The sequence below is a fragment of the Salvelinus sp. IW2-2015 genome, linkage group LG23 (genome assembly GCF_002910315.2).
Source record: "Salvelinus sp. IW2-2015 linkage group LG23, ASM291031v2, whole genome shotgun sequence".
Lineage (NCBI taxonomy): Eukaryota > Metazoa > Chordata > Actinopteri > Salmoniformes > Salmonidae > Salvelinus > Salvelinus sp. IW2-2015.
In genome coordinates this window covers 19,732,210-19,758,690 of record NC_036863.1, presented here as the reverse complement: position 1 = coordinate 19,758,690, position 26,481 = coordinate 19,732,210, and the positions used below count along the sequence as shown (strand labels likewise).

Below are 26,481 nucleotides of genomic sequence, written 5' to 3'. Positions count from 1 at the left end.
TTATTCTAAATTTGATTAAATTGTTTTTTTCCCCTTCTCATCAATCTACACACAATAACCCATAACGACAAAGCAAAAATTGTTCATTTGCAAATGTATTAAAAATAAAAAACTGAAATATGAAATTAACATAAATATTCAGACCCTTGACTCAGTACTTTGTTGAAGCACCTTTGGCAGGGATTACAGCCTTGTCTTCTTGGGTATGACGCTACAAGCTTGGCACACCTGTATTTGGGGAGTTTCTCCCATTCTTCTCTGAAGATCCTCTCAAGCTATGTCAGGTTGTACGGGGAGTGTCGCTGCACAGCTATTTTCAGGTCTCCCCAGAGATATTCGATCAGGTTCAAGTCCGGGCTCTGGCTTGGGCATTCAGAGACTTGCACCGAAGCCACTCCTGCATTGTCTTGGCTGTGTGCTTAGTGTCGTTGTCCTGTTGGAAGTTGAACCTTCGCCCCAGTCTGAGGTCCTGAGCACTCTGGAGAATGTTTTCATCAAGGATCTCTCTGTACTTTGCTCCGTTGATCATTTAATCAATCCTGACTAGTCTCCCAGTCCCTGCCGCTGAAAAACATCCCCACAGTATGACATGCTTCAGCATAAGGATGGTGCCAGGTTTCCTCCAGACGTGACGCTTGGCATTCAGGCCAAAGATTTCAATCTTGCTTTCATCAGACCAGAGAATCTTGTTTCTCATGGTCTGAGAGTCCTTTAGGTGCATTTTGGCAAGCTCCAAGCGGGCTGTCATGTGCCTTTTACTGAGGAGTGGCTTCCTTCTGGCCACTCTACCATAATATCCTGATTGGTGGAACGCTGCAGAGATGGTTATCCTTCTGGAAGGTTCTCCCATCTCCACAGATGAACTCTGGAGCTCTGTCAGAGGGCCCATCGGGTTCTTGGTCACCTCCCTGACCAAGGCCCTTCTCCCACGATTTCTCAGTATGGCCGGGTGGGAAGCTCTAGGAAGAGTCTTGGTGGGTCCAAATTTCTTCCATTTAAGAATGATGGAGGCCACTGTGTTCTTGGGACTTTTCAATGCTACCGACATTTTTGGTACCCATCCCCAGATCGGTACCTCAAACCAATCCTGTCTYGGGGCTCTACGGACAATTCCTTCAACTTCATGGCTTGGTTTTTGCTCTCACATGCGCTTTCAACTGTGGGGCCTTATATAGACAGGTGTGTGCCTTTCCAAATCATGTCCAATCAATTGAATTTACCACAGGTGGACTCCAAGTTGTAGAAACATCTCAAGGATGATCAATGGAAACAGGGTGCACCTGAGCTCAATTTCGAGTCTCATAGCAAAGGGTCTGAATACTTATGTAAATAATGTTTTTTTCAAAAAACCTTTTCACTTTGTCATTATGGGCTATTGTGTGTAGATTGAGGAATGTATTTTATTTAATCAATTTTAGAATAAGGCTGTAACGTAACAAAATGTGGAAAAAGTCAAGGGGTTTGAATACTTTCGGAATGCACTGTAGATATAGTTACACGCAGGGGTACACAACATCCTTCCTTTTGGTAGTCACTGGCCTAGAAGTGCCAAGACCAGCGTGTTGGACATCATCAACTTGGCAGTGCTCTGAAATGTGACAAACAAGTCAATTTTAACGTGCAAGTCAGAAGTTTTGTGTTCAAGTTAATTTACTCTTAAAGCGTACTGCTTGAACAGAATCATAAAACACATACAGCCAGCATACTCGCACTCTCTCACACACACACACACACACTTATCTGATCTACTGACAGGCGCTTTCCCGTCAATGCAACTCAACGTGCACCTTTCTTACAGATGCGCAGAGAGGAAGAAAATACACGTGTAGTGATTTTCTACTCCTCCGCTCTGCATTCTCTCCCTCTCTGCTCATCTCTGACAGACTGCTGTCTCAGGAGGATACTTTTTGGGCCGTGCAATGGGCCATCACACAGCCATTGGGTAGAGGGTGGGAGGGGGTGCTGGTGGAGATGACAGAATCACAGTGACACTTTAGCGCCAATCATTCTCTCTGTGTGTGCATGCTGGAATGACTGCCTGTTTGATGGAGCATTGGAGCGGAGTACCTGTAGCCCATATAGTTAGCTAGAGACTAGCTGATATAGACAGACAGTGTGGGGGCTAACGCAGTATGGGGGCTAGAGTTGGTGGAAACGCAGTAACAGGGCTCTTGTGAAAGGGTTACTTGTAATCAGAGAATAAACTTAGGTCCAAATTCAATCAATTAAAAGGAAATCTGCACAGCTTGACATGTTTTGATCATGTGGCTTTCCTACAGTGGTTGTGTTGCCATCTCACTTTTAACCATGTCTGTGCAGTGGCTGGTCCATCACATGTCTTTGTCTCTGACCCTTGGTTCTCTCTCTCTCCCCTGTTTCCACAGAGAACACCCCAAAGACCTCAGCCAGCTGCAGCCCAGCACCGGAGTCACCCCTCAGCTCAGCCGAGGAGTCAGTGAAGAGCTTGGGGGAGCAGGTGGGAGGAGAGGGATGTGGGGGTGGAGGAGGGTTGTCCCAGTTCCCCCCCAGAGAGCCCAGCGAGCCCTCTGAGTCCCAGCCCGGCACACCGCTGCCCGTCCCCGGTCACTCAGGTCTCAGCATCCAGGAGATGGTGGCCATGTCCCCGGAGCTGGACACCTACGTCATCACCAAGAAGGTCAAGGAGGTGCTGACTGATAACAACCTCGGTGAGTTGGAGTGGTGGAATATGCCACTCTTTCTTTCAGCAGTCACTTCTACAACTCAGTCTTTTTGCTTTGACCAGCACAATGAAGACACAAACCCAAATCAATGTATCCCTTATTCTCCCTGAAGTGTACAACAACAGCTACAACAAACCTCATCCACTACTAATGAGTACTGTAGCACCTGGGTGATGCCATGAGCCATTTTGTCACCAGTGACCACACACTGGCAGTAGAGGGGTGAGGAGGAATTGCACATTGGTCCAAAGCTACAATCAGTGTCCACCAAGCAGCACAATCTCGCAACAAGCATTCTTTCCTCACTGATAATAATTTGTTCCAATTATTTCTAAAAAGCCCTGGCTGAGAGTTGCAACACTTCAAACGATTAATGTTGCGCCGGGTTCGGAGCGTGTCATCATTGTACACATTAGCTCCGCTCCAGAACGGGGATATGCTCTTTACCCCACCAGCGTCACACAGTGCTGCCAAGGCAGAAAGATTTAGCCAGTTTCCATGTTCCACAAGCTGGCAAGCTTGCTCATTAGCCATCCCCTCAGCTAAAATTAACCATCCCAGCTATCAACTCACACAACAAAGGAACAGAGAGCATAGTTTACACACTGTCCTGGGAAGACCCAAAGCTGGAGCTAGCTACTATCACAGCCAGTGTAGCGGCACAATTGGGATGTGGCCCAGCTTTAAGCCTAAGTGTTTCCTGGTTAGCCTCTGAGCCAGTTGGATTTAATGAGTCACTTATCTGTTGATTATGGTTAAAGGTAAAATCTTTAGTGGCTACATACACATTTTTTTACTCCAATGTTTGTAAACAATGTATACAAACCCTGTATAGCCTTGAAACATGGTTCAAACTATACTTTTGATATATGGGATGGCCAGTCCTTGCTTCCATACCTCTGTCTAGGAATTTGAGAATGGTTACATTTCTCCAGGCCTTTTTACCAAAACAGAGGCAGGCTTTGTTATTGTTTCAACTAAGGAGTCTAGCTTTAATAGTTACAGTTTGGTTGATACATTACCAGAGAAACAGGCTCAAGCAGCATAGTGGAGACTTATCCAGTCCTTTCACCTATGGCTGGCCTTAATTCCTTAGGAAAGGAGATGAATAACACAAGCAATTTTAGAGTATTGGGACAAAGCCTGGTTGTCATAGGACTGCTCTCTGCATCACGCTCTGACTGCTCAATTAGCCCCACAGAGAAGTGTCTCCCTCCCTCCCATCCTTCCATCACTGTGACCTAGACCTGGCCGCAGCTCACTCCCCCCCTCTACTGTGAGGTGGCCAGGACCAGTGATGGATGGTGTCGTTTAGCAGCTCCCTTCAGCCAAACTCAGAGATCGGGCCAAATCACTTCCATGTCTGTCAGCTACAGTAGCCTTACTGTAGCACTGCACCCTCTTGGCTAGGTTGTTATAAAATACAATGTGTTTTCACTAGCTCTCCTGGATAACTAAAGGTAATACAAATAGTAATATGTTTTGCCTACTAGCCTAGTCTCTCTTCTACCTGATATAGTCCAGGCATATTGGGACAATATTAGGCAAACTGCACTGAGATTGGATGCTCACCAAAACAACTAGCCACTATCCTTAATATCGGTAAGGCAACGAAAAATGAAGTTAGATTCACACTGACACAGATGACGCACACAGCCAAATCAGATTTCTTACAGGACTCAATCAATGTTATTTTGTTTCACACAGTTTAGGAAATATGGGCACAAAGGATGCCTCTCAATGAACATGTTTACCCCTGCTGATTGCACCTACATCTAATCATTTTCAATGGGACATTCTATTATGTGGTGGTCCACAATATGTATTTTCTAAGGTGCTGTGATTTATGCCAATGGAATTGTGTGATATGATTTAGACCCTCATGGTTTATTTAGAATAGATTAACAAGTTCACCCTTGTACTTTACTTTAATACATAGACTGAGATCCACAGGGCTGCTGTGTGCGTCACAGAATCCAATTGAATGCGATAAGAATGCAGTTGGAGCTGTGTGCGTATCTGTAACATTTCCATGTGTAATATAAGTGAGAGAGAATGTGTGTGTTCAGCGCACAAACAAAGCCCTGTCGGAGTCAGTGAGAGGAGGAAACTGTAAAGCAGCCCTTCCATCTCACACCCAAGAGATACTCTCAGCGGGACTGGCGTCACCTGTTCTGTCTCCCAGCCTCCCAGGCCCATGCTGTCTACTCATCCACTTCTCTTTAGAGGAACTGCTCCCCAAATCCCAGCGCCTTTCAGTAGCGCTTCACATCTCAGCCTCTCTCTCTGCTACGCTGTCTGCGTTTGTTCAGCCGCCCGACGTTCAGCTCACCTGCATAAAAAACAGTGTGAGAAGCACAGGGTAGAGCAACACAACCCCCCTCCTTGCTGCCAGAGGCATGTTTGAGGGGTCCCCTGGGACATAGTGGTGGGAAATGGAGCTCCGCAGCGCTCTGCGTGAGAGTTCGCCAGCTTTGAAGCCTTTCAAGAACCTGGGATTCTGCTGTGGTGAATGTTTATGCTGCGAACAGAGAGGGAGACCTTGGTGCTTGTTTTTTATTTATTTATGTGAATCCAGACCTTTTTTTATRCCTTTAGAACAACTCAGGCGCTCAAACGCCAGTCAAAGACTATTTAAACTGTTTCTTCTCTGAGTGAAGTCAGCCACAGTTGCAGCAGACAAAATGCTGCCAACTTCTGATGGCAAGTTTTCAATGCCGCCCTCCCCCATACCTCGGAAACTTAAAGAATGTGTAACGTTGATGCGTGTTCATGCAAGGAATTCAAGTTTATTCCAACAGCAAGCAAAGTGAAAAAAAGGCTTTTAAATGTTGACAGTAGCTCATGCCCTAATTCTAATCCTTTTGAAATAGATTTTCAGGTACTGTTTAAGTTTAACACTTTTTTTCCTTCTGAATATTGCTCTATCCATGCTTCAGCTGACGTGGTTTACAGTTTTAGTTTTCGTAAAAAATGTGTAACCTTGATTCATATTAACCTACAACATGTCAATCGTACAATGTATTCCTGATTCTACTGGCCTTCTAGTGACTACCTTCTCTATCCCTCTCTGTGTGGATATAACCCCTCCTCTCTCCCCAGGTCAGCGTCTGTTTGGGGAGACCATCTTGGGTCTGACCCAGGGCTCGGTGTCTGACCTGCTGGCGAGGCCCAAGCCCTGGCACAAGCTCAGTCTGAAGGGACGTGAGCCCTTCGTCCGCATGCAGCTCTGGCTTCAGGATCCACGCAACGTGGAGAAACTCATGGACATGAAACGCATGGAGAAGAAAGGTAATCCTTCTTTCCTCTCCATCCCTCTTTCCTCCCCTCTCTATTTTTAGTGTTTTTCTTTACCTCCCTCCCTACCTTAACTCTGTAACCAGTTCTAAATCGCCSCCTAGCCTAGCCCTTACGAATCTCAAATGGTTAAAGCCAAAGGACAGTATGGCATTTGCCCCGCCTGCCTTGTGCCCTGACAGGTTAGGCAGAATTTGTGCCTCGTTGTACTTGGATAGGATTTGGAGTTGGGCATTAGTGTGTCCTATGTCCTGTCCTTGTAACTTAGACAGAGACTAGGATAGAAAGAACAGTCTTTGTACACTGATCTAGCTACTGGATAGCTACCTCCATAGGCCATATTTTTACCCACCAACATCAGTCGTCGTCGTCGTCCCCCCAGGATCGTGCCATGTCCTCAAGGCCACCATGCAACCCTCGTAAACGGAAGTAAAGAATACTGTAAAAGGAGATGGAGCAAGAGAGCAAGCTAGCCAACAAGAGAGAGGAAGAGGAATAATGATTGCTCTTTTTCCTCCTCTAATAGCCCAGATGTGTCCCTGGGCTGCCGAGTCAAACAGCCCATGCCCAGAGCTCCTGGTTAAAAAGAAAAGGGGGAGGAGACGTGTGTGTGTGTTTGTGTGTCGGAAGGGCGGGGGGTGGGGGGGGGTATGTGTTTCTCAATGCTGTCGAGATCGATCTGGGTGTGAGACGTCAACGCTCTCATCAGACATGACAGGCCCCAATCTCTCCGGGGTACACTTATTCAAAGTCCAATGCACTCATCAGAGCCCTCTTTTCTGCCCTTCCACCCACTTCCCACACTCTGTAAGCTAAGTGAACATTCTTGGAGTGATTAGGCCTATTTAACACTTCTCCCGGGGTATCATCATTACTGGTCCTTCTTTGGGGCTGGGGCTGGGGCTGACGCTAGGCTACTTATGAGTCAATGCCCAGCCTGCAGGGGTATGTGTGGGTTAGCATAGCATGGAGGCTAACCTCTGGGAGCCTCATCATCAGCCAGCTAACGCTAGGGCCTGGAAGTTATTTTCCCTGCCTCAAGACTAAATCAAATGAAAAGTGTGGTTGTTTTTACGCACGTGTACACGCTTGAAGTAGAAGGCACAGGAGTGAACAGGAGAAAGCTGACGGGCTGTGAGCGTCAACGGCGTCATAGCGCGTCAATTTCTCAAGTTTACGCGGATCAATGTTGGTAAAATAAGCAGATAAATTGAATGGGTCATTTGTAGAAAAGAGGAATTGTTTTGATCTTCCATATGCTAAGTAGACTAAATATGTAGTTTAAAATGTGTTGGGCTGTAAGCTAAGGTTTATCAGTCAGATAGGCTGCATATTTTAAAACAATTGCAGCCTACCTGTGTTGATTTCGACCATTGGCATATAACCTAGGCAGGCTACGGCTGGGAAACTCGAGGAACTCCGATTTCAAGAGAGAATACTGTTATGTAGACAAACGGGACTAGCTAMATTCTTTATAAACTGCTCGGGTGTACTAGCTACAACTCTCACGTTTGTAAGCTGACATAACTGTTTAGCACAGGTAGGTAGGGTGGCTCCCGTAGGACATATCAGGTGAGTCAAAAGAAAAGCACAACAGTAATTCACAAGGGCTACATAACAAATACAGCTGTTTATTATGGATTCTCATGACCATTCAATTGGCATACGCTAAGCAGTGTATGCGAATTGACACTCTTACGCGAAAATTTTGATGCCGTTGATGGCGTCTCTCCGTGTGATTTTGGCGGTCCATATATCATTAAAATATCCAATGTTATTATCTATCAAATAAAAAAGGGGGACAATTCCGGTTTCATGTATTTAGTCTAACACTGTGATAGACAGAGAAAACAACTATATTACAGACAAGCCAGAACTGTCCGATCTGAACAGCCATTCAGTGGTCCTGGTAGAATAAGAGCAGARGAGAACATGAGCAAAATTGAAAAAACAGAGACAATAGTATATGTGAAATACTTAACATAATATAGAAATAAGACGATGATGAGATTGGTAACTACATAATATACTTATATCAACCTAATCTGTATATTTCTTCAGAAGAATKTATTTTCTTCAGGATTGCTCTGTCTTTGACCATGAACTCCTGGCAGGGGAGGTTGAAGTTTGTCTTTACAATAAGCATGGCCTTAATGGTAGGAACAGTGAACCTATTTCTTGCTGCTGTCCATATATCATTCATTTGGGAGAACACTCTCGACTGGTGCATTACTTCCAGTTAAGCACATGACAACAGACGCTAATCTAGCCAGGTTAGTGTGTGGGATGTCATTCTCTTTGAAGTGGGTAACCACCGTGCTCCATCTCTGACWAAGCGGTGTCTCAGATGTTTTCCATTCTTCAAGYGATCCCCCCTTTAGGAACTCTTGCAGGCCAGTAACCTTGTCAAACAATGCATCCTCATTGATGGTCACATTGGGGAATTTTTCCTGCAGTGTGGCTGCTGCCTTTTGGATCTCACGCTGAGCTTGTCTCATTTTAAAAATGCAATGTAAATCCTTTAGATTATCTGTGTGCTTTCCCCATGCTTGCAAGTAGTTCACAGCCGTAGTAAAGAATGATTGGGATGTTTTGAGAAAGCTCTCTTTAGACATTGCTCCATTTTCCTCTAGCTCTCTCAGAAGTCCTCTAACCAAAACTGGAATGAAGTTGTCATCACTTCTTGCAGTCAATTTTGCCTCAACGTTTCTCAGAATTGCAGCTGACTCCACAGCACAGCGGTCCTGGCCTTCAAGCATCTTGAACGTGTCACTGAATACGGTCAGGTTTCCATGGACAAACGCCAGCCAAAGTTCAGTCAGTGGATCTTCGAACATTGTTCGCAGGACAACAGAGCATTTGAAGGTGAAAGAAAAAAGGATTTCAATGGCACATACATTTTCATCACTCTTTCTAGAGCAGGGAGCATGGACAGCCAGCGAACATTGCTGTGTCCTGAAATCTTATGATACTCCTGGCCAACAAACTCACAAAAGCTCTTCAGTCTTTCTACTCTGACGGTGAAAATGTCCAAATATCTTTGTAAGCAGGTACTCAACATCAAGGGGAATCATATCCAAGGCTGTTCTGGCCGTGTTATTAATGATGTGGGCAGAACAACTTRAGCCAATCACCTCCCGCTGCAGAGCATTTTTAACTTTGGTATGGACGTTGACCCTCCCCAGCCTATTCAGTCCTCCAAAGTTGGTATTTGTGTTGTCGGCAGAGAATGCCATGACTTTGTTTTCCAGGTAAAATTTTTGGATGACCACCAGGACCTCAGCTGCAATTTCCTCTGCTGTTTCTCCTTTCAATTCAACAAAATCAAGCAGTTTTGTTGCCACAGATGCTGCCATCATATCTTACAATATCTGACTACTATTGGGAGAAGCTTTACATGTCCATGATTGGACGCATCAATGGACAGGGACACATATTCAACCTGGTCTAGGTCCTGTGTTACCAAAGTAGTTACCCATGGTGCTAACACGTTACTCGCTATGGTGTCACATTTTGTCCTAGCACATGTAAAATTTGGCTCATAAAGCTTCCGTGTCAGTTGTGCTGTGCAGTCCATAGATCTGTAACTATGATTGTGTTGCATAGTGTGGTATGCAAAGACACCCTCCTGCACAGCTAAATCATATTCTTCTTGGGAAGGCGCTACCTTCTTGAAGAATGTGGTGACAGAGGTCATACCAACACGGGCAATCAGAGAGGCTTTATGCTTTTTTGTCTGTTGATGTTCTACCACTGCCGTTCTTCCCCCGCTGCCAATTGAAAAAAAGGAATTACAAAGGGTGCAGTGAACCATTCTATCGTCTTGACCTGAGCGTATAAATGGAAATTCTCTCATGTTGTCATTAAAATGCCATTTCCGTTTCTTGGAAAGAGCCATTGTACCTCCTGTCTGCTCTTCGTCACTCTTCTTAGTCTCTTAACTTTTTCTTCTCCAATCTTTCTCCTCTTTTCTTCACTCGTCTTCCTCACTCATCTACACTTTCCTCGCTTCACTATTTTTACTCTTATCATTTTTCCTTCTCACTCTTCTCCTTCCTCTCCAATCTTTAATAATAAATAGTACACTATTAGATAAAATACTTTGGTTAACAGATTCCTATTGCTTGCCTCATTTTTGTATTTTATCTCAACATTGTTTGGAATAATAAATTGGCAGGCTCGGTAATCATATCTTTTTACCTTTCCTCCCATCTCCTTCCCTCTTCTTCCTATCCAGTCTTCCTCCTTTCCTTCCTCTCCACTCTCTAACAGAAAACATTATTCTAATGTTATCCATGAAAATTTCTAAATATATTTTCACACTACTTATTATAATGCCAAACCATTAGAATTGTAATCTACAAATTAATATTCTCATAATTAATTTTGCATTCATTTAATATAATCATATTTTCCAAAGAGCCCATCCACTGCATGTTTACATGTGAACGTTTTTTAACCTAGCTACCATGACAGTAACTAGCTAACCTAGCTAGCTAACTTAGTCTACATAGCTAACGTTAGCTAGCATAACCTTATAGAGCAGATCATCTATCTATATAATAAATTGTGACATAACATCACTAGCTAGTATCTCAAACGATTGTAACTTACCTGGCTTGAAAATAAGTTTGTGGTGATGTTGTGGATTCACTTGACACTTGCTAACTTCTGGACGAGTTTTCCACTGCAGTTTTCTCTAAAACTARCGTGAGCAAGTAGTTAGTAGAAGAAGAAGAGTGAATGAAGCTACTATAGCGAGCAGCCCCCTCTGTTGGCCAAAACAAGCACAACGCGATTGAGATGTCAACTGCTAGGCTCTGCTGCCCGGTCTTTCTTGCCATGTAAAATATTATTTCACTTTGCGATCTGTTTTGAACGCACAGTTAAAAATGGGGATATTTCCGTGGACAGATCCAGCCGGGGACAGGCCACCAAAAACGGGGACTGTTCCCGGAGAATGGGGACGTCTGGTCACCCTATCTGTATATATGAAGACATATGGGTCTTTCTTGAATTGTGGTGGCATTTGCATTCCTTGCCTTTGCAACCATGAAAAACACATGAAAATTACAAATAGTTACACAATTTTGTTTATATTGAACTGTTTTTTAATGATAAAACATAATGCAAGTCCTTTATACTGCAAAACGTTGTTTATGCGTTGTTTAAAGAACTTAGGATAAGCACGTTACACATCACTATTGGTACAATTGGCCTAGGGTCGTCCGGGTTAGGGAGGGTTTGGCCGGTAGGGATATCCTTGTCTCATCGCGCTCCAGCGACTCCTGTGGCGGGCCGGGCGCAGTGCGCGCTAGCCAAGGGGGCCAGGTACACAGTGTTTCCTCCGACACATTCGTGCGACTGGCTTCCGGGTTGGAGGCGGGCTGTGTTAAGAAGCAGTGCGGCTTGGTTGGGTTGTGCTTCGGAGGACGCATGGCTTTCGACCTTCGTCTCTCCCGAGCCCGTACGGGAGTTGTAGCGATGAGACAAGATAGCAATTACTAGCGATTGGATACCACGAAAAATTGGGGAAAAAATTAAAAAGTAATGATGATTTGAGCGTTTGTGGCCTCCACCTCAGAAAATCGTGTACATTTTTTCTAAAATGTATGGAGGACSAAACCTTCCATAATTAAATGAATGAATGAATAAATGAATTAAAAAATAAATGCACACATAAATRAATATGCATACAAAAATATAAATAAATGCACACATATAGATTAATACATGAATTAATGAATGCACACATAAATAGATAAATCATTATTTAAGTTATTAATCCCACTTTCATTTATTTTATACATTTATTTTATTTCTTCAGAGGCAACCAGGGTTTTGGTWATAATGTCCTGGTACTTGGTAAAGTTCATGATGCCAATGCCGTTTATCAAACTCCAGGTGGTGCTATGTCAGATGACATGAAAATATAACTCTTTGACCACGCACACCAGTGGTGGGTYTGGCGTTGGAAAAACAGAAGCATATGTGGTAGGGGTGGGCGGTATGGCYTAAAAATATTTTTTATCAAATTTTGTGTATGATGTATTGATAAATATTGATAAAAAATAAAAAAGTTTTCCCTAAGTAAGCTTTGTTTTACAATTAAAGGCCATATACACTGCATTTCAAATGGTCAGCAATAATTTWATGAATTCAGGTCTTGTGAAATTATACCTRGGCCAAATATAAGCCTTCCACCAGACCCACTAATAATTTAAGTATATTATCAAAATAGTTTAACCTGCTTTTTTTGCAATCACTGATCTGTCTTTCAAGTATGTCTATGAAAATTCTGTTTTTTGTTAGAAATTGACCCCAAACCATGAACCCRAACCTAATAATGACTAACTACTTCTGTCAGTCTCCAACTGTTTAAACTGTCCACTTTGTTCAGATGTTGAAATCAAGTGGCCTACCTTATTTTTCAGAATGAGAGCGAGTTGCCAATTCCTTATGTAATTGTGTTTTATGATGATTGCRCATTTATAAAACACAGACTAAACAGCTAGTATAACAGTCTTTGGCTAAAATGCTGCTAGCAGTACTTGGTACCGTAATGCTGCGCTCAACAAACTSAGCATTCATTTTCCAGAATCAGTGGTCAATGATACTCCTGTTTTTAGTAGTGTCTGCTCTGTGCCCAATTTGAGTAGTTGAGACATTAAAAGGGTATCATTAGAAAGGTTAACTTCTCCTCTATTACAGTAAAATAACGTCTCAATGTGTTTCGGTGTCCATATGACCCATTCTGTTGGACAAACCCTCAAATGCAAATAGTGAGTGGAAACCGCTTGTCAGAGAGGAAGCAGTGATCTCTCACCTTTGTTGTTGTGGGGGGGAGGGCTTTGTGTGTGTGTGTGTAGTGTGTGTGTGTGTGTGTGTGTGTGTGTGTGTGTGTGTGTGTGTGTGTGTGTGTGTGTGTGTGTGTGTGTGGTGTGTGTGTGTGTGTGTGTGTGTGTGTGTGTGTGTGTGTGTGTGTGTGTGTGTGTGTGTGTGTGTGTGTGTGTTGTGTGTGTGTGTGTGTGTGTGTGTGTGTGTGTGTTGTGTGTGTGTGTGTGTGTGTGTGTGTGTGTGTGTGAACCATAGAGGAAGAGGCGAAGCACTAAAAACTGTCCAAAATAAGCCCAATGCGTTTCTATGGGCTTATTTTGGACCTAAGCTTGTCGCCTGCCTGCCCGCCTTTGGAACAACGTCTCCCATTGTTAGGGCGGAGACGTGCATTATGTCATTATATACATTATAACGTGTCATTATATGCAGTTCTCTGGTGTAAACAGGAAGGTGCATATAGCACAGAAGGAGCGAAGGACACGAAACCAAAAAGACAACGTGAGATCAAGCGGACATAAACGGTCATAAAAAAATGTAAAAAGACATTTGGAATATTGCACAGAAACATACCTTCAAATTAATTTTATATATCTCCCAGCCCTAACCTACAGTAAAATATGGTGGTGGATCTTTGATGTTATGGGGCTAATTTGCTTCCACTGGTCCTGGGGCCCTTGTTAAGGTCAACGGCATCATGAACTTGAGCAAGTACCAGGACATTTTAGCCAAAAACCTGCTTGCCTCYGCAAGRAGGCTAACACTTGGCTACAAGTGGATCTTCCAGCAAGACAATAACCCCAAGCACTAATCAAAATCCACAAATAAATAGTTAATTTACCACAAAATCAACATTTTGCAATGGCCATCTCAGTTTCCAGACATGAACCCCATTGAAAACCTGTGGTTTGAATTGAAGAGGGCAGTCCATAAGCACAGACAAAGTATATCAAGGATCTGGAAAGATTCTGTATAGAGAAATGGTCTAATATCCTTCCCAACGTGTTCTCCAATCTCATAAAACAGTTTAGGAAAAAAGTATTGAAAACAGGGATGCCAATCATTTTTACCCCTATATTTATTTCGTTGTTAAACAAAATCTCTTTCTCTGAGAAATTGTATTCATATAAAATAATTTAATTTCAACAAAAAAATTGAAGCATACAATATAGATCAGTATTTGTATTATTTATTTTATACTTTTTTTCCTCATCATTTTTCAAGGGTGCCAATAATTATGKACCTGGCTGTATGTAGAGAAACATTTATGAATTCTGGTCAGCATTTTTGTATTTCCTTGCTCATTTATTTATGTGTATTTATTTATTAATGTATTAATTTAATTGTAAATATAGCAGGGTTGGTCCTCCATACAAATGCCACATAATTCAAGAATGACCCATATAATAAAACGTGTTTCTATTTTTGGTCCATAATGTGWCTTGTGTGACTTCCGTGTCACACATGCCATGTAAACGTGTTTAAACATATCAAGTACAGAAAAAAAGGTGGGTTGTTAGAGGTGCAGGTTCTATGGTAACCTTGCCACCCATGTTGTCTTGTGAGTGAATTAGCGTCTCCTGAGTATTTATGTGGTAATACTGCCCCCTGGTGGTAATATATGCATTTGATTTTTGTGTTTCTTGTATTAGTGTATTTAGCTATGGCATCTGCCTGTGAGCCTTATAAAAGATCACATCCACATGTGTTGTATGTTGAAATGSAATGCTGTTATATTTCAATTGCTGTGGACAGATAAAGTTTCAGTGTCATGTTGCTTGTATGAATTTAAAGCAGAATTAAAGGTGACATCTTTTCATTTGTCAGGCCTGTGTGCAGCCCTGTCAGGCAAGTCTACATGGCATCCTCATGATTTAGTTAACCCTTCCTTCTTTTTATAGAGGGATCACACACTTTTAACCCTTTCCCCTCCCGTCTCTCCTCTCCCTGCCAGCCTACATGAAGCGGCGCCACAGCTCGGTGAGCGAGAGCCAGACTGCGGACAGTGGGGGCTTGTCGGGGGGAGACTTCAGCCAGGGGGGCAGCCCCCAGCACGGCCTCGGCCACCACCTGCACCAGCAACAGCCCCCCCAGCAGCACCTGAAGAAGGCTCGTGTGGTGCTGGCCCCCGAGGAGAAGGAGGCCCTGAAGAGGGCCTATCAGCAGAAGCCCTACCCCTCGCCCAAGACCATCGAGGAGCTGGCGTCACAGCTTAACCTCAAGACCAGCACCGTCATCAACTGGTTCCACAACTATAGGTGGGTGGAGAGGAACTGGGAGAAGGCTGGAAATGGATGCAGACCTGGGTCCAAATATTTTTTTGTCACTCTTGCTTTTTTCTGTGTTGACGTGAGAGACTCCCAGCTGTGTGTCTGTGTCTGACTGAGGGTTGTTGGGGTTCTTTCTCTCAAACCTCCAGGTCTCGTATCCGACGGGAGCTGTTCATTGAGGAAATCCAGCGAGGTGAGGGCGGTGAGGGTGTCTCCCCGTCCACCAGAGCGGGCAAGGCCAGCGAGGGTGACAGCTGCGACGGCACCGAGTCGGACGGCACGGTGGAGGGCACACGCCCCGGCCACGAGCACCACCCAGCCTCGGAGGGGGAGTGGGGGTCCGACCACARGGACGAGGGAACCACCTTGGCCACTGGCAGCACCGCCACCGGTACCAGCGGCCACCACAAGGGCGGTGACCTGAACAGCCTGTTCAGCTTCCCCGAGATCAGCCATGTTTCCTCTGTGTCCGTGGCTGCTACCGCCGCTGCCCGCAACCCCCGCGACAACAGCCTGCGCAAGAAGAAAGCCGCCAACCTCAATAATATCATCCACCGTCTGGAGAAGGCCGCAAGTAAAGACGAGCCCCATGAGTGGGAGTTCTAATACGGTCCCCCCTGCTCACGCTACCGGCGAAAGTTCCTATTTTTCTAGAGCCCTAACTGCACAGTCCCAAGGCCAAGCCTGGAGCAGTACTGCCAGAGAAGAACTGGTGTCTTTTACGAGTTTTCATATCAAAGAGGGTTTAGAGATTTTTTGGAGACGCGAAACGACAGCAACAACCTGGTTTTGTTTGTAGATAAAGCACTTAACAGCCCTGCTGGCCACAGGGCCCTAACACCACCGGCCAAAGGTGCGAAAGAGACGAAAAACTTGTGCTACTCACAAAGGAGCTTCACTCCACAGGACACGAGAAGCAATTCTGTGTTTTATTTGTGTGTGTGTGTGTTTCCCTTTGAGAAATTTATTCGCCACCTCAGTTTTTCTAACCTTTTTCGCGCAGTGAATTCTCACAACATCTAGCAGACTAAATGTTACAATGTTTTCTCTTTTCTCTGTTTTCTAAGAGGTTCCTCCTAGTAACTCCATTGCAGCTGTTTGGTATCTGTAAGKATCGTTAAACGGAAAGCCAAGCATTTAAAACATTTGTGTCTGCAGGAGAGAAGGACCATGAAGTGATCCTTTCCCAAGCAACCTTCTTCTCTGTGCCCCAAAAGTTGCCATGTAATGGCTTTGGAACTCTTAATATGCTATGGACTCAATTGAGAAAGGAATCAACATTTTTATATAATTATTTTTCTCCTCTGAGAAAGAAAAAAAAGTATTTAGCAATTTGGTTGCCACTAAGAGATTGCACAGTCGGTCGACTCTAAACAATGCTAGTTTCGATTCCTAAATACTTGGGAAGGATAAAATGATAAGTGAACATACGATTTATCAGTTGTTGAAGGGAATGATGAAAAAATATTCACTTTAATTCACAATTTTTCAACGTACAACATAAAATGCAACAGTCATGTAAGGAAAAAGGAAAAATCTGAAAACATCTTGTGGTAGCTGACTTTTAGTGTTCTTTCTCGTGAGTGATCTAGAAACTCTTTGATAAGTAGTGCACATTTCTTTCATAGCTTTAACTGACTTTCGGGGACGCCATTTTGGTGGCACCGGGAGCGTTTKTTTAATACACTCAATTTTAGGCCAAAATCAGGTTTGAGAATTAAGAAAACAAACAAAAAAAAGAATTACATGTATACAAGTTAATGGAGAAAAAAAATATTTCAGTCTAGATATTTTTTAAAACAAAAAGTTACGAACCTGCTTTTTAACCACAAAATCCACACTATTGCGACCTCAGAACCAGGGCGGGCAGTGGAGCCGATGGCCGCTGTACTTCACAGGCTGGCCCTAGGACGGGGAGGCTTGCGTTTCATTGGGTGAAAAAGCCAGGAGATGCACAGCTCACTTTACTGTATATTCCAAGCTTCAGGCTCTTTTGCTCTCAACTCTTTACCTATGGTTGTATGTATATATGTACATTGTCAAAACAAAAGACAGAAAAAGAAAGACAAGAAACCCCYGTTCCTGTTGCATATGGTGCGCTGAGTCGGTGGAAGAGATTGACTCTCCTCTGCTAGTGTGTTCCCATACCGACGAGCTACAGGAGTGATCTAGTCATGGTCGACCTGTCATACGTCCCTCCTTTAAACCCCTGAGAAATATACTCCACAGGCTGTCATATTGGTTTGCTCAGAGGTCAAGAGGTCAAATGTACCAGTACTTAGTAGAGATATTTTGAGGTACATTTTTACTTATAACCAATACCAAAAGTTCTATCCAAAGTACTGTTGATGTRACATCCCCCATCCAATTTGGTCGTCTCTGTTTCAAAGTCGAGCTGATTCTTCCACCAGTCTTAATGCGCTCTCTTCCTTATATGAACAGTTTTATGATCAATTCAGGACTGTTATGTAGCATCTCCATTCTCCACTGGTCTCAACAAGTCCTCTTACCTTCAGCTGAAACTCTTGGCTTGCCTCGTGAATATATCTCAGAGGTTAAGATCACTTGACACGGGTCAATGGAAGAAACAAAGACATTCATTTTATACTCAACCCTCAACCCATCCTCCCTCTCCCAGACATGGTAGAACAGTAGAAACCCCCTCGCACACATCGATCACAACCTTCTCCCTCCTCTCCCGTTCCTCCTATGCCACATGCTCACAGTGCCTGCCCGCCCACTGCCTCTCCCTCTGTGTTTGAGTGTGTGAGAGCACACGTACGTGTACACAAGTAGACGTGCGCTTGTGTGATGTTGTATGCACGTACTGTAGGAAAGGGGTGTAAGGGTGTGAGGGAGGACTAGCTGCCCTGCTCTGCCATACACACCCCTAAGTGTGTATGGCTCTGTGCGTGTTTTATACGTCTTTGATTTGTACATGCCTGCACACATAGAGTGCACAACTGCCACCCTTTCTTTCTTCTAAGCTGTTTTCCAAGTTATCGCTTACGGCATAGCAGACTCACAAATACAGTAGGTCTCCTTTATTGCCATATATTAACGACTCACAGTAGATCACTTCAACAAAGTTTTTTTTGTTAAAACATTTTTGTTCTACTTATTTATAGGGGCTCTATTTTACATTTTAATGTCTTATTTGATTTTTGTTTTACATTATTATTATTGTTATTATCGTGTGGGACTATAAGGGGTCATGTAAAAAAAAAAAAAAAAAACGTTTTTAGACTGATAGACTGCCGGCAGTATTGGGTTATACGTACGAGATGTAGTTGTCATACATGTATATTAGTGAAATTTGAATATGTTTTGACAGTGTCATTTATATGGTTTGAACTCAATTGAGAGATCAACCCGATGATGTCATCGATAGCATTATGGTGCATTCACCTTTCGTGATGTGTCTATGCAGTTTTCTTTTCTTCTTTTTAACTTGTATGTATTTTCCATGAAGATAGATCACCTCARCAAGCATAATTGAAATCAGGTTGACTCATTCTATTTTGTACATTTTCCGTGAATCACTGAACCCAGCACAGGACAGAAGTTGTGGTGGGGCTCGAGAACCAATAGCATCTGAATGTCTGGAACTGCTGTCATTTGGCATCACCTCTGAATCTGGCATTTTATTTTTGAAATGTTCCAGCTTTATTTGGGATTAATAAACTGAGGTACTGATAGGATCGCTATATATGGGCTTAGATCTAGCAAGAGAGTGTGACTGGCATTTCCTGTTTATTGGACCGGGAGGTTTCCTGTCTCTACAAACTAACCAACATGTGGCTCTGCACAAGGCTAGGGATCAGAAAACTGGAGTGAACTATAAACTGTGATGCACTTGCTGAAATCTAAAAYGTTTGTGAAGCTCTTAGTACTACGTACACAGACTATTCAGAAGATGTTTATTTCCGCAGTKATTATTTGCTAAATATAGGTTTAGTTCCTTAAAACAAAAACTTATCAAATGACATTTTTATACGTAACAATAACACAAACAGGTGTGTAAAGCACAAGCACTACTGACCAACAACCTCTTAAAAAGGGCGGAAGGCAATTAAACTGTCACAATTTACCTTAAAAGTTGAATAGCATGCTGTTAAAAATGTTCTATCCTATTCTGACTTTACAGTAAGCTTACTCTTTAAAGACATCACATTATCAACAAAGAAAGAGATTATTGTCAACTTTTCAAATTGTGCACATTTGGAGCACAATACATTGGACTTAATATATGGCTGTCTGATCCTTGCGTCATAACCTGGCTCTATAGAGTGGGTCCTGAATGCCTACTGCTCAGCTGCCCCTCCTACAGCAAAGCTGGTGGTGATTAGATCACCTCTGGAGGGCAGTGAAGTTAGCACACTGTTCAGAAGCCCTGCGTCCTGGCTGGTTCCAAACTACGCTCCCTCAAGTGCCACACTGCCAGTCTGGCCAATCACAGCAGTCCCTATCAGTTGGTCGCACTTTTCAACTGAACTTCGAATTAAAGCACAAGTACTGCGACAAGTTTAAAATAATTGTCTTTCCATTTAATGGCTGCAAGTAAAGCTTAAATTGATCATACCCAAAAACATTACCTTTCAAAAAGGAGTTGATGTTTTAGCACTATTAAAGAGACATCTTAGCTTAGCACTTACCGTCTGCGAGTCTTTTCCTCCGGACTATTTTAAGTTCATAGGAGTGTCTTTGCCTTAAAGTGACCAAAGTGTTGATATTGTTTTAAGGATTGCTCATAAGTTAATGCAGTAAGCTGGCCCAGTCTCTTAGTCTGAAGTCTTGCGCCCATCCCATCGTCATTCTCATGAGACTTTTCATCACTGATCTCCAAGTCTTGTGCAGGCACCACATGGAAACAAGCAATCATTTTGATTTGTCTCCCACATGCTGTGTCCTCAACACAGCTGTTGATGTCTGTAGCAAAGTTGTTTTGTCTGGAAATGCTCCACTGCTGTTGAATAAAAGGGGTCCAGTGCTGTGACTGTCTTCAGTCCTGGGCTGGCTCCTCCAGAGGTGATGCCAATACAGACTTTTAGGCCACAGATCTGTAGGAGGTACACATTCAAAAGTCCATATGCAGATAGTCGGTATGGCCCTCATTAACAATGATGCAGGCTTGAGTGTCTGGTAGAGGCACTAGTGAAAGGGATTTCATCAACAGTATGTGAGTCTCCCAGAGGGATTTCAGTTTGATATTATTACTAACATGTCAAGTTGTGCTATCATGATGTCAACTGTTCCCAGCTAATACCCTGTCAGTACAGGCGACAATAGCGATAGCTGACAGGCAGTGCTTTTTGACTTGGAGTTACATTTCTGTGGATTTGTTTTTATTTTTCTATTTCTCATTTGATGCTAATGCAAGATTTGAACAAGAGTTCTCTCACTTTTTCTCCCCAAATCATGTTCTGCTGTCAGCCATTTTGGAACATTGCATGTAGTTTTGCCCTTTGGCACAGAGGGAAAGGTTTTTGATCATTAACTTGTATTTGATTTTATCCCTATTAATTCATAGATCAATGTGTTTTGGATTATTTTTTTATCGTAATCATTTAAAGGGGGGTTGTGCACTCTGAGCTAATGGAAGTCATTCTGGTTGTAGTAGAAACCAAAGTGGTGGAATTAGTTTTTAACTTTTCCCGATTTTCAAACCGTCTGAACGTCATTGCTTCTTGTTAACGTGTACCACACCTCTTTTTCCTCATGCTATAGGTTAGGTTCACATGACATTGCTTTGTCAGACTCTCCTTCTTCAACAAGGGATTGCACCCTTAGTATTCAAGGACACGATTCTCCTTGAGGCCACAGTCATGGAAATAATGCTGACTAGAACGGCACAGAACATAGACAAGGACAGATATCACACACCAATACATGAGCAATACAATTGAAAGAGGACCAAATCAGGCTTGACTACCTTTCTGAGTTATTGTCTAGCACATGTTCATATAGACGTCATAAAGAACAGGCTATGTTTATCAGTCGCAGTTAATACAGTGTTTATGTTGTAGTGTCCAAGAACTAGAGGTCGGTCCTCTTTTCTCTGCTCCTATTCATGTGTATACTTCTGCAATTGACAGGGAAAGGTTTTCTTAAAGTGTTGGTTAGATTTGTAGACACAGAGTTGTCTGTAGCTTTCTGAATGAACGGGTAAGATTCTGAGTATCATGAAGAATTAGGGGACTGGATTTCACAGTGGAACCCTGGAGGAAGCACCCAAAGCTACACTGGTTTATACAAAGGGCATTTTGCATGTGTTTGTTCAGTTTCTTTGTGCTACAGTTCCCTTCTGTGTTATCATGTTCTTTTTCTGTTGTTAAGAAAAACATAGGTTGTTACTATGTTGCAGAAACCATATGATTATTTTGGATGAATTTCAGGAATTTGCCCTTTGCAAATATTTTTCTATAGAACTAAAGTAGATTGCTATCAATATTATATACACTGTCATATAAAGTTGTACAGATATATATCCTTATAGCAAGTTGTTAAGAATTACTATGGGTTTGTTTTTTGTTATTACTGTCAAAGTATTGGTAGTTCTCTCTGTAGGGTTGATGTGTCCATAGCTTAGTTTTTTCCCCCATGTCAGGACTCCGAAAACCTCACACTGTATGATCGACTTCAAGGATCGTTGCATACGTATTAGCGTTAGCCAGCGCTAATCTCATGGTGTTTGTGTATCATGGATTCACATTTCTCTTATGACCCTCCAATTATTTCATAACCTCATGTTATTTGTGAGACAAACGTTAACCCAGTAAACATGAAGACCAATGCCTTGATTCTCAGTGAAGCATACATTGCAGAACCATATGTCATTGCACATCACTAGCCCCAATCTATACTTGCTTTTATTTATAGTATATACACTCCTTAGGCTTTGTTAGATTCTCCTTATTCAATGTCAACAGACACTGGTAGTGACAAAAGGTTTTTGACGATGTTTGCTAAAAGTGTGATGAAATCTGGAATTATTTGCTTTTGATTTGCCTTCCGTTTTAAGATGAGATTTGATTTGAACATTAATGCATTTATTTTTTGCTCTCATCTTTTTGCTTGTGTTAAGTCTCAGAAGTCAGCCAGGGACAGTAGTCTTGTGATTGTGAGAAGAGTCAGAAGTCGCCATGTTAATAGAGTTGTGATGCCAGTGACATTGGAAATGGAGACTAAAATAGTGGTCAACAATGGCGGCATTAATAATGTCATATTCAATCTGAATTTGGATTATCTAAGTGTGGTCACACATTACTTTATGCATTACTGATTAACTGCTGATTGACATTTTGCATCCATCACTCAGTGGTGGTTGGCATATAAGTTACGATGAAAAACTAAATAATAAATGTTGACATCGATTAACGGTTGGTTGTGTTACAGTAGTTTTGGGCCTTTGTCGGCCAACTCCAAATGGACAACTAATTTTTTAGAGTGACATCCAATATTGTGTTTTTTGAAAGCTGTGTTTTTAGAGCTTTAGTGAAGGAAGCATGATAGAACTACATCACCCACAGTCCTTTGCTGCTACCTTGTTTGCTTTCTATTCATATGAGAGGATGTTGTGGTGGCGGAGTCACATACTCGTATAAGCTGAGTGTCTATGGAGTCCCCTCCCTCAGTTCAGCTCAATGTCTCCATACTCACATTGACATGCTCCCAAGGCCTCAACTGACTGTATGAATTTGTAACTGGACAAATACCTGCTAAACTGCTGAAGTCATCAAATTTGTTTGTGTCCAGTTCACCTTTGTTTGGCCATGTGCTATATCTAAGTCTAAGATCGTTGTTTTCATGTTGTCGTATAATCCGATTCTCATTGACTAAAGCCTTGTTCACATTGGAAGTTGACTCAAATCACATTTTTTTGCATATCCGATTCGAATGTGGTCTTTTTCCTGCAGTCACAACAGCCAAAAAGTACATGGAATCAAATATTTCAATCCACATTTCAAACCACCTTTGAAGTCTGATACAAATATGATTCCTGGCCATGCAACTTGTGTCTGAACAGTCAAATCTGATTTATTCGCTCTCAAATGGTTTTTAAGACTGTTATTTGGCATTTCTTGTTGCTTGCTAGCTACTCTGTTTCCAGTTTGACAAGAACATGTGGTAGCAAAATAGCTTGTTCATTGTTAGTGAATGTGCTAGAAAGCTAAACASCTACCTAGCTAAGTGACTAAAAGTTGGATCATCTTATCCTTTAAGGCTTTATAAGTGTTCTTACACAATGATTTTGAACATTCAAAGCAACTTGAAGGTTGTCACCTTAGCTTGCTACATTACTTCTGAGTGATAGGCAGCAGGAGCACCGCCACCAATCAGCCTACACCACGTTGCACGCCCGTCATTACTAGCGTAGCCATGTCAGCAAATGACTGCTGTCTGAATACACATTTCCAATTTGGTCACTTGTAACTTGCTGTTTGGACAGTCAGTATTCCAAAATGGATTTGAAAAACAAAACTGATTTGAGCTTTAAGGCCTGCAGTCTGAACAAGGCTTAATTGTGTTAAGAACAAAGCTAGCTATACTCGCCAATGGTTTTGGCTCCTCCCCTTTACTATTACCCTACCAGGTTTATAAGCAACCTTCCTTAGAGGTCTATTTTTCAGCTGATGATTTTGAAACTAGGACACTACTTTTATCAAGCATGGAAAGAAGTCTGAGTGTATGTGTTGGGTGTTGGATGGTGTCAATTTGGCCGACTCTCAACCTTCAAAGTGCCAGAGGTCTCCAACTTTCTGCTGTTTGGTCAGGCAGCCATCTCACTATCAGTTTATCTACTGTAATGTCAAGTTGCTGTCTCAGTAGACTTTCAATTCCGTGTATATACTATCTGATTACACATAGGTCACGTTGTTGTTCAAATGTCATTCAATTACAGAACTTGAGAATGCCTGTTTCAATAGACACTGTAGATTTTCTGAAATAATTGAGACTAACATGTTTTAGTCTGTTTGTTTGCTTTTGCTTTGTAAATGGGTGAAAGAAGATCAAGATTTTATACCAAATATTGTTTGATTCTTTTTCCACTGCTAAGGAGACCTTTCAGTACCTTGAATGAAAGGTTTAATTGCTTAGCTCTTGTTTTGGCAAATGCGAGTGTTATTGGAGATGTACAGATATCGCTTCCATAGAAATTGATTTGTGCAATTTAATTTCTTATGAAGGTTATGTGATTTGTTTTTTAAACCAAACTTCACATTGAAGTTAGTTACCATAATGTTACAAAATAAAAAAAAATCCCTTCAACCAAAAAAAGTGTAATTCTCAACGAAGAGTTGGTACTTCCAACTGAAGAGTTTCAGCGCAATTCACTTTTCCTCCAACACTTCACTTATGAATTATAGCTTGACGTGGGGCAAAACATTTTGGCATTCATATGACATGGCGTGTGTGTGTGTGGAGTGTTGAGCGGCTCCTATGCAGTTAAGGGAGGCAGTTTCCTTATTCCTTTTAGTTTGTGTCCTCTCTTTTTTTACTGACTGCTTTTGAAGTGAGGAACCCTCGCACCATCTCTGCTGGTCTAATTGTGTCTCTCAAAGCTCAGGTGGAAACTACTTTTAGCAGAGTCCTTGTGTCACTGTCACCGGCAAAAACAGTGCTCCCCCCTTCATCTTCAGTCCAGAGAGAGGTGTAGTTAGTTTCTGTCGGCTGATTTATGTTTCTATGAAGCGATTCTAGGCCTCATGATCGGCAATGAAAGGTTGACTCCACCTTCACAGGAAAAATTTTTACTTCTTCCAGTTTCAGTTTGTTCTCTCGTTTGGTTCCTTTTTATTTGGTCATTTAAGTCATGTAGTCTGTTCCCAGCACTGTAAGACAGTCCCTATACAATATGGAGAAGCAATATCACTGTATGAAACTCACAATGTATTATTGTTATTATTATTGTTATTATTATTATTATTCACTAGCACCCTAGGTGTGATAATTGAAGTAAATATCTTTTATACAAACACAAAGTTGGGTGGTGTCTTTTTTTGCATGTTATTAAAAGGTATAAACATTTGCAATGTATGTAATGTCATGTGAGGGGTTTGACTGAAGTGGCCTAAGGTGTTTCCTAATAGTCTACTTGGCATCTTCGCAGTCCTAAAAACACCACAGATTTACACCCTAGAAACTACACTCTCAATACAACTGACCGTTACCTCAGCCTATTACACAGCACATGTTACAGAGTACTGTATGTTGCCCATAGGTCACTAATGGTGCATATTCCTTCAATTGTAACTAAAACACCTGATTTCCAATAACATACGGTTTCCTAGGAAGTAGTATCTGTGATGTGCTTAATGAGCCTTGGTGACCCTTGACCTACCTCTTCCTCCTCTCCTGGTCCTGTGGGTCTCTAGACGACAGGAGATGGTCATGACGGGCTCCATAGACAGGAAGTGGACTAAAGACTGCTGGATTATTTATAGAGCCTCTTTTGAAGACCCTTCAACTATAGCTAGCACTTCCCATCAATCTATAAAATTATAGCATAGGGAGCCGGCACAGGAGGCCTGGAGCCGGCACAGGACGTACCGGGCTGTGGAGGCGCACTGGAGACACGGTGCGTAGAATCGGCACAACGTGTCCTGGACAGATGACACGCTCCTCAAAGCGAGTGCGGAGAGCTGGCACAGGACATGCAGGGCTGGGGAGGCATACTGGAGACCTGGTGCGTGGGGCCGGCACAGTCTTCACCAGACGGCTAGCACGCTCCTCAGGACGAGTACGGAGAGCTGACTCAGGTGGCATTAAACTGAGGACACGCTCCTAAGGGCGAATGTCGTGCCTCAAGCACCAACACAACAGCTCTCTAATAACTCTCTCCTCCAATTTCCCCATCAACTCCTTAACTGTCTCTGATTCACTCCCTTCACTCCTCTCCAAGTTCACTTTCCTCTCCCAGACTGGCTCTGGTTCAACCCTCGGCTCCGCCGACCACCCCATGTGGACTGGCTCTGGTCCACACCTCGGCTCCGCCGACCACCCCGTGTCCCCCCCCTCCACATTTCTTTTGAGGCTGCCTCTTGGGCTTCCGTCGTGGCCGCGAACCCCGGTGTCGTTGTTGTTGCTCCCTCGCTGCCTTCGCCTGCTTCCATGTCTCYTGCCATGATTTCGTCCCACGTCCAGGATGTCCTCCACTCCTGGCTTTCCTCCCAGGCCCAGGATCCCTGCTCCTCCTGAGCACGCTGCTTGGTCCGTGGTTGGTGGGATCTTCTGTAACGATCGTTGTTGGAAGGATGATCGGACCAAGATGCAGCGTGGGGTAGGTTAATCATTTTTATTATTGATAACCGGCACAAAAACAAGAAAGAGTAACAAACAAACCGTTCAGCTTTATAGGGCCAAAAGCAACAATACAA

General features: G+C 42.8%; 1 protein-coding gene across 1 annotated transcript in view; it reads left to right on the top strand.

The window, feature by feature from the left end:
• Nucleotides 1-25,086, top strand: part of cux1a (cut-like homeobox 1a) — a 131,520-nt gene extending 106,434 nt beyond the window's left edge. The window contains exons 21-24 of the mRNA XM_070434296.1: nucleotides 2,385-2,687; nucleotides 5,805-5,993; nucleotides 14,788-15,091; nucleotides 15,253-25,086. Coding sequence (XP_070290397.1) covers nucleotides 2,385-2,687; nucleotides 5,805-5,993; nucleotides 14,788-15,091; nucleotides 15,253-15,709 — 1,253 coding nt within the window. The 3' untranslated portion in view covers nucleotides 15,710-25,086. The remainder of the gene's footprint in view (nucleotides 1-2,384; nucleotides 2,688-5,804; nucleotides 5,994-14,787; nucleotides 15,092-15,252) is intronic.
• Nucleotides 25,087-26,481: the final 1,395 nt, after the last annotated feature.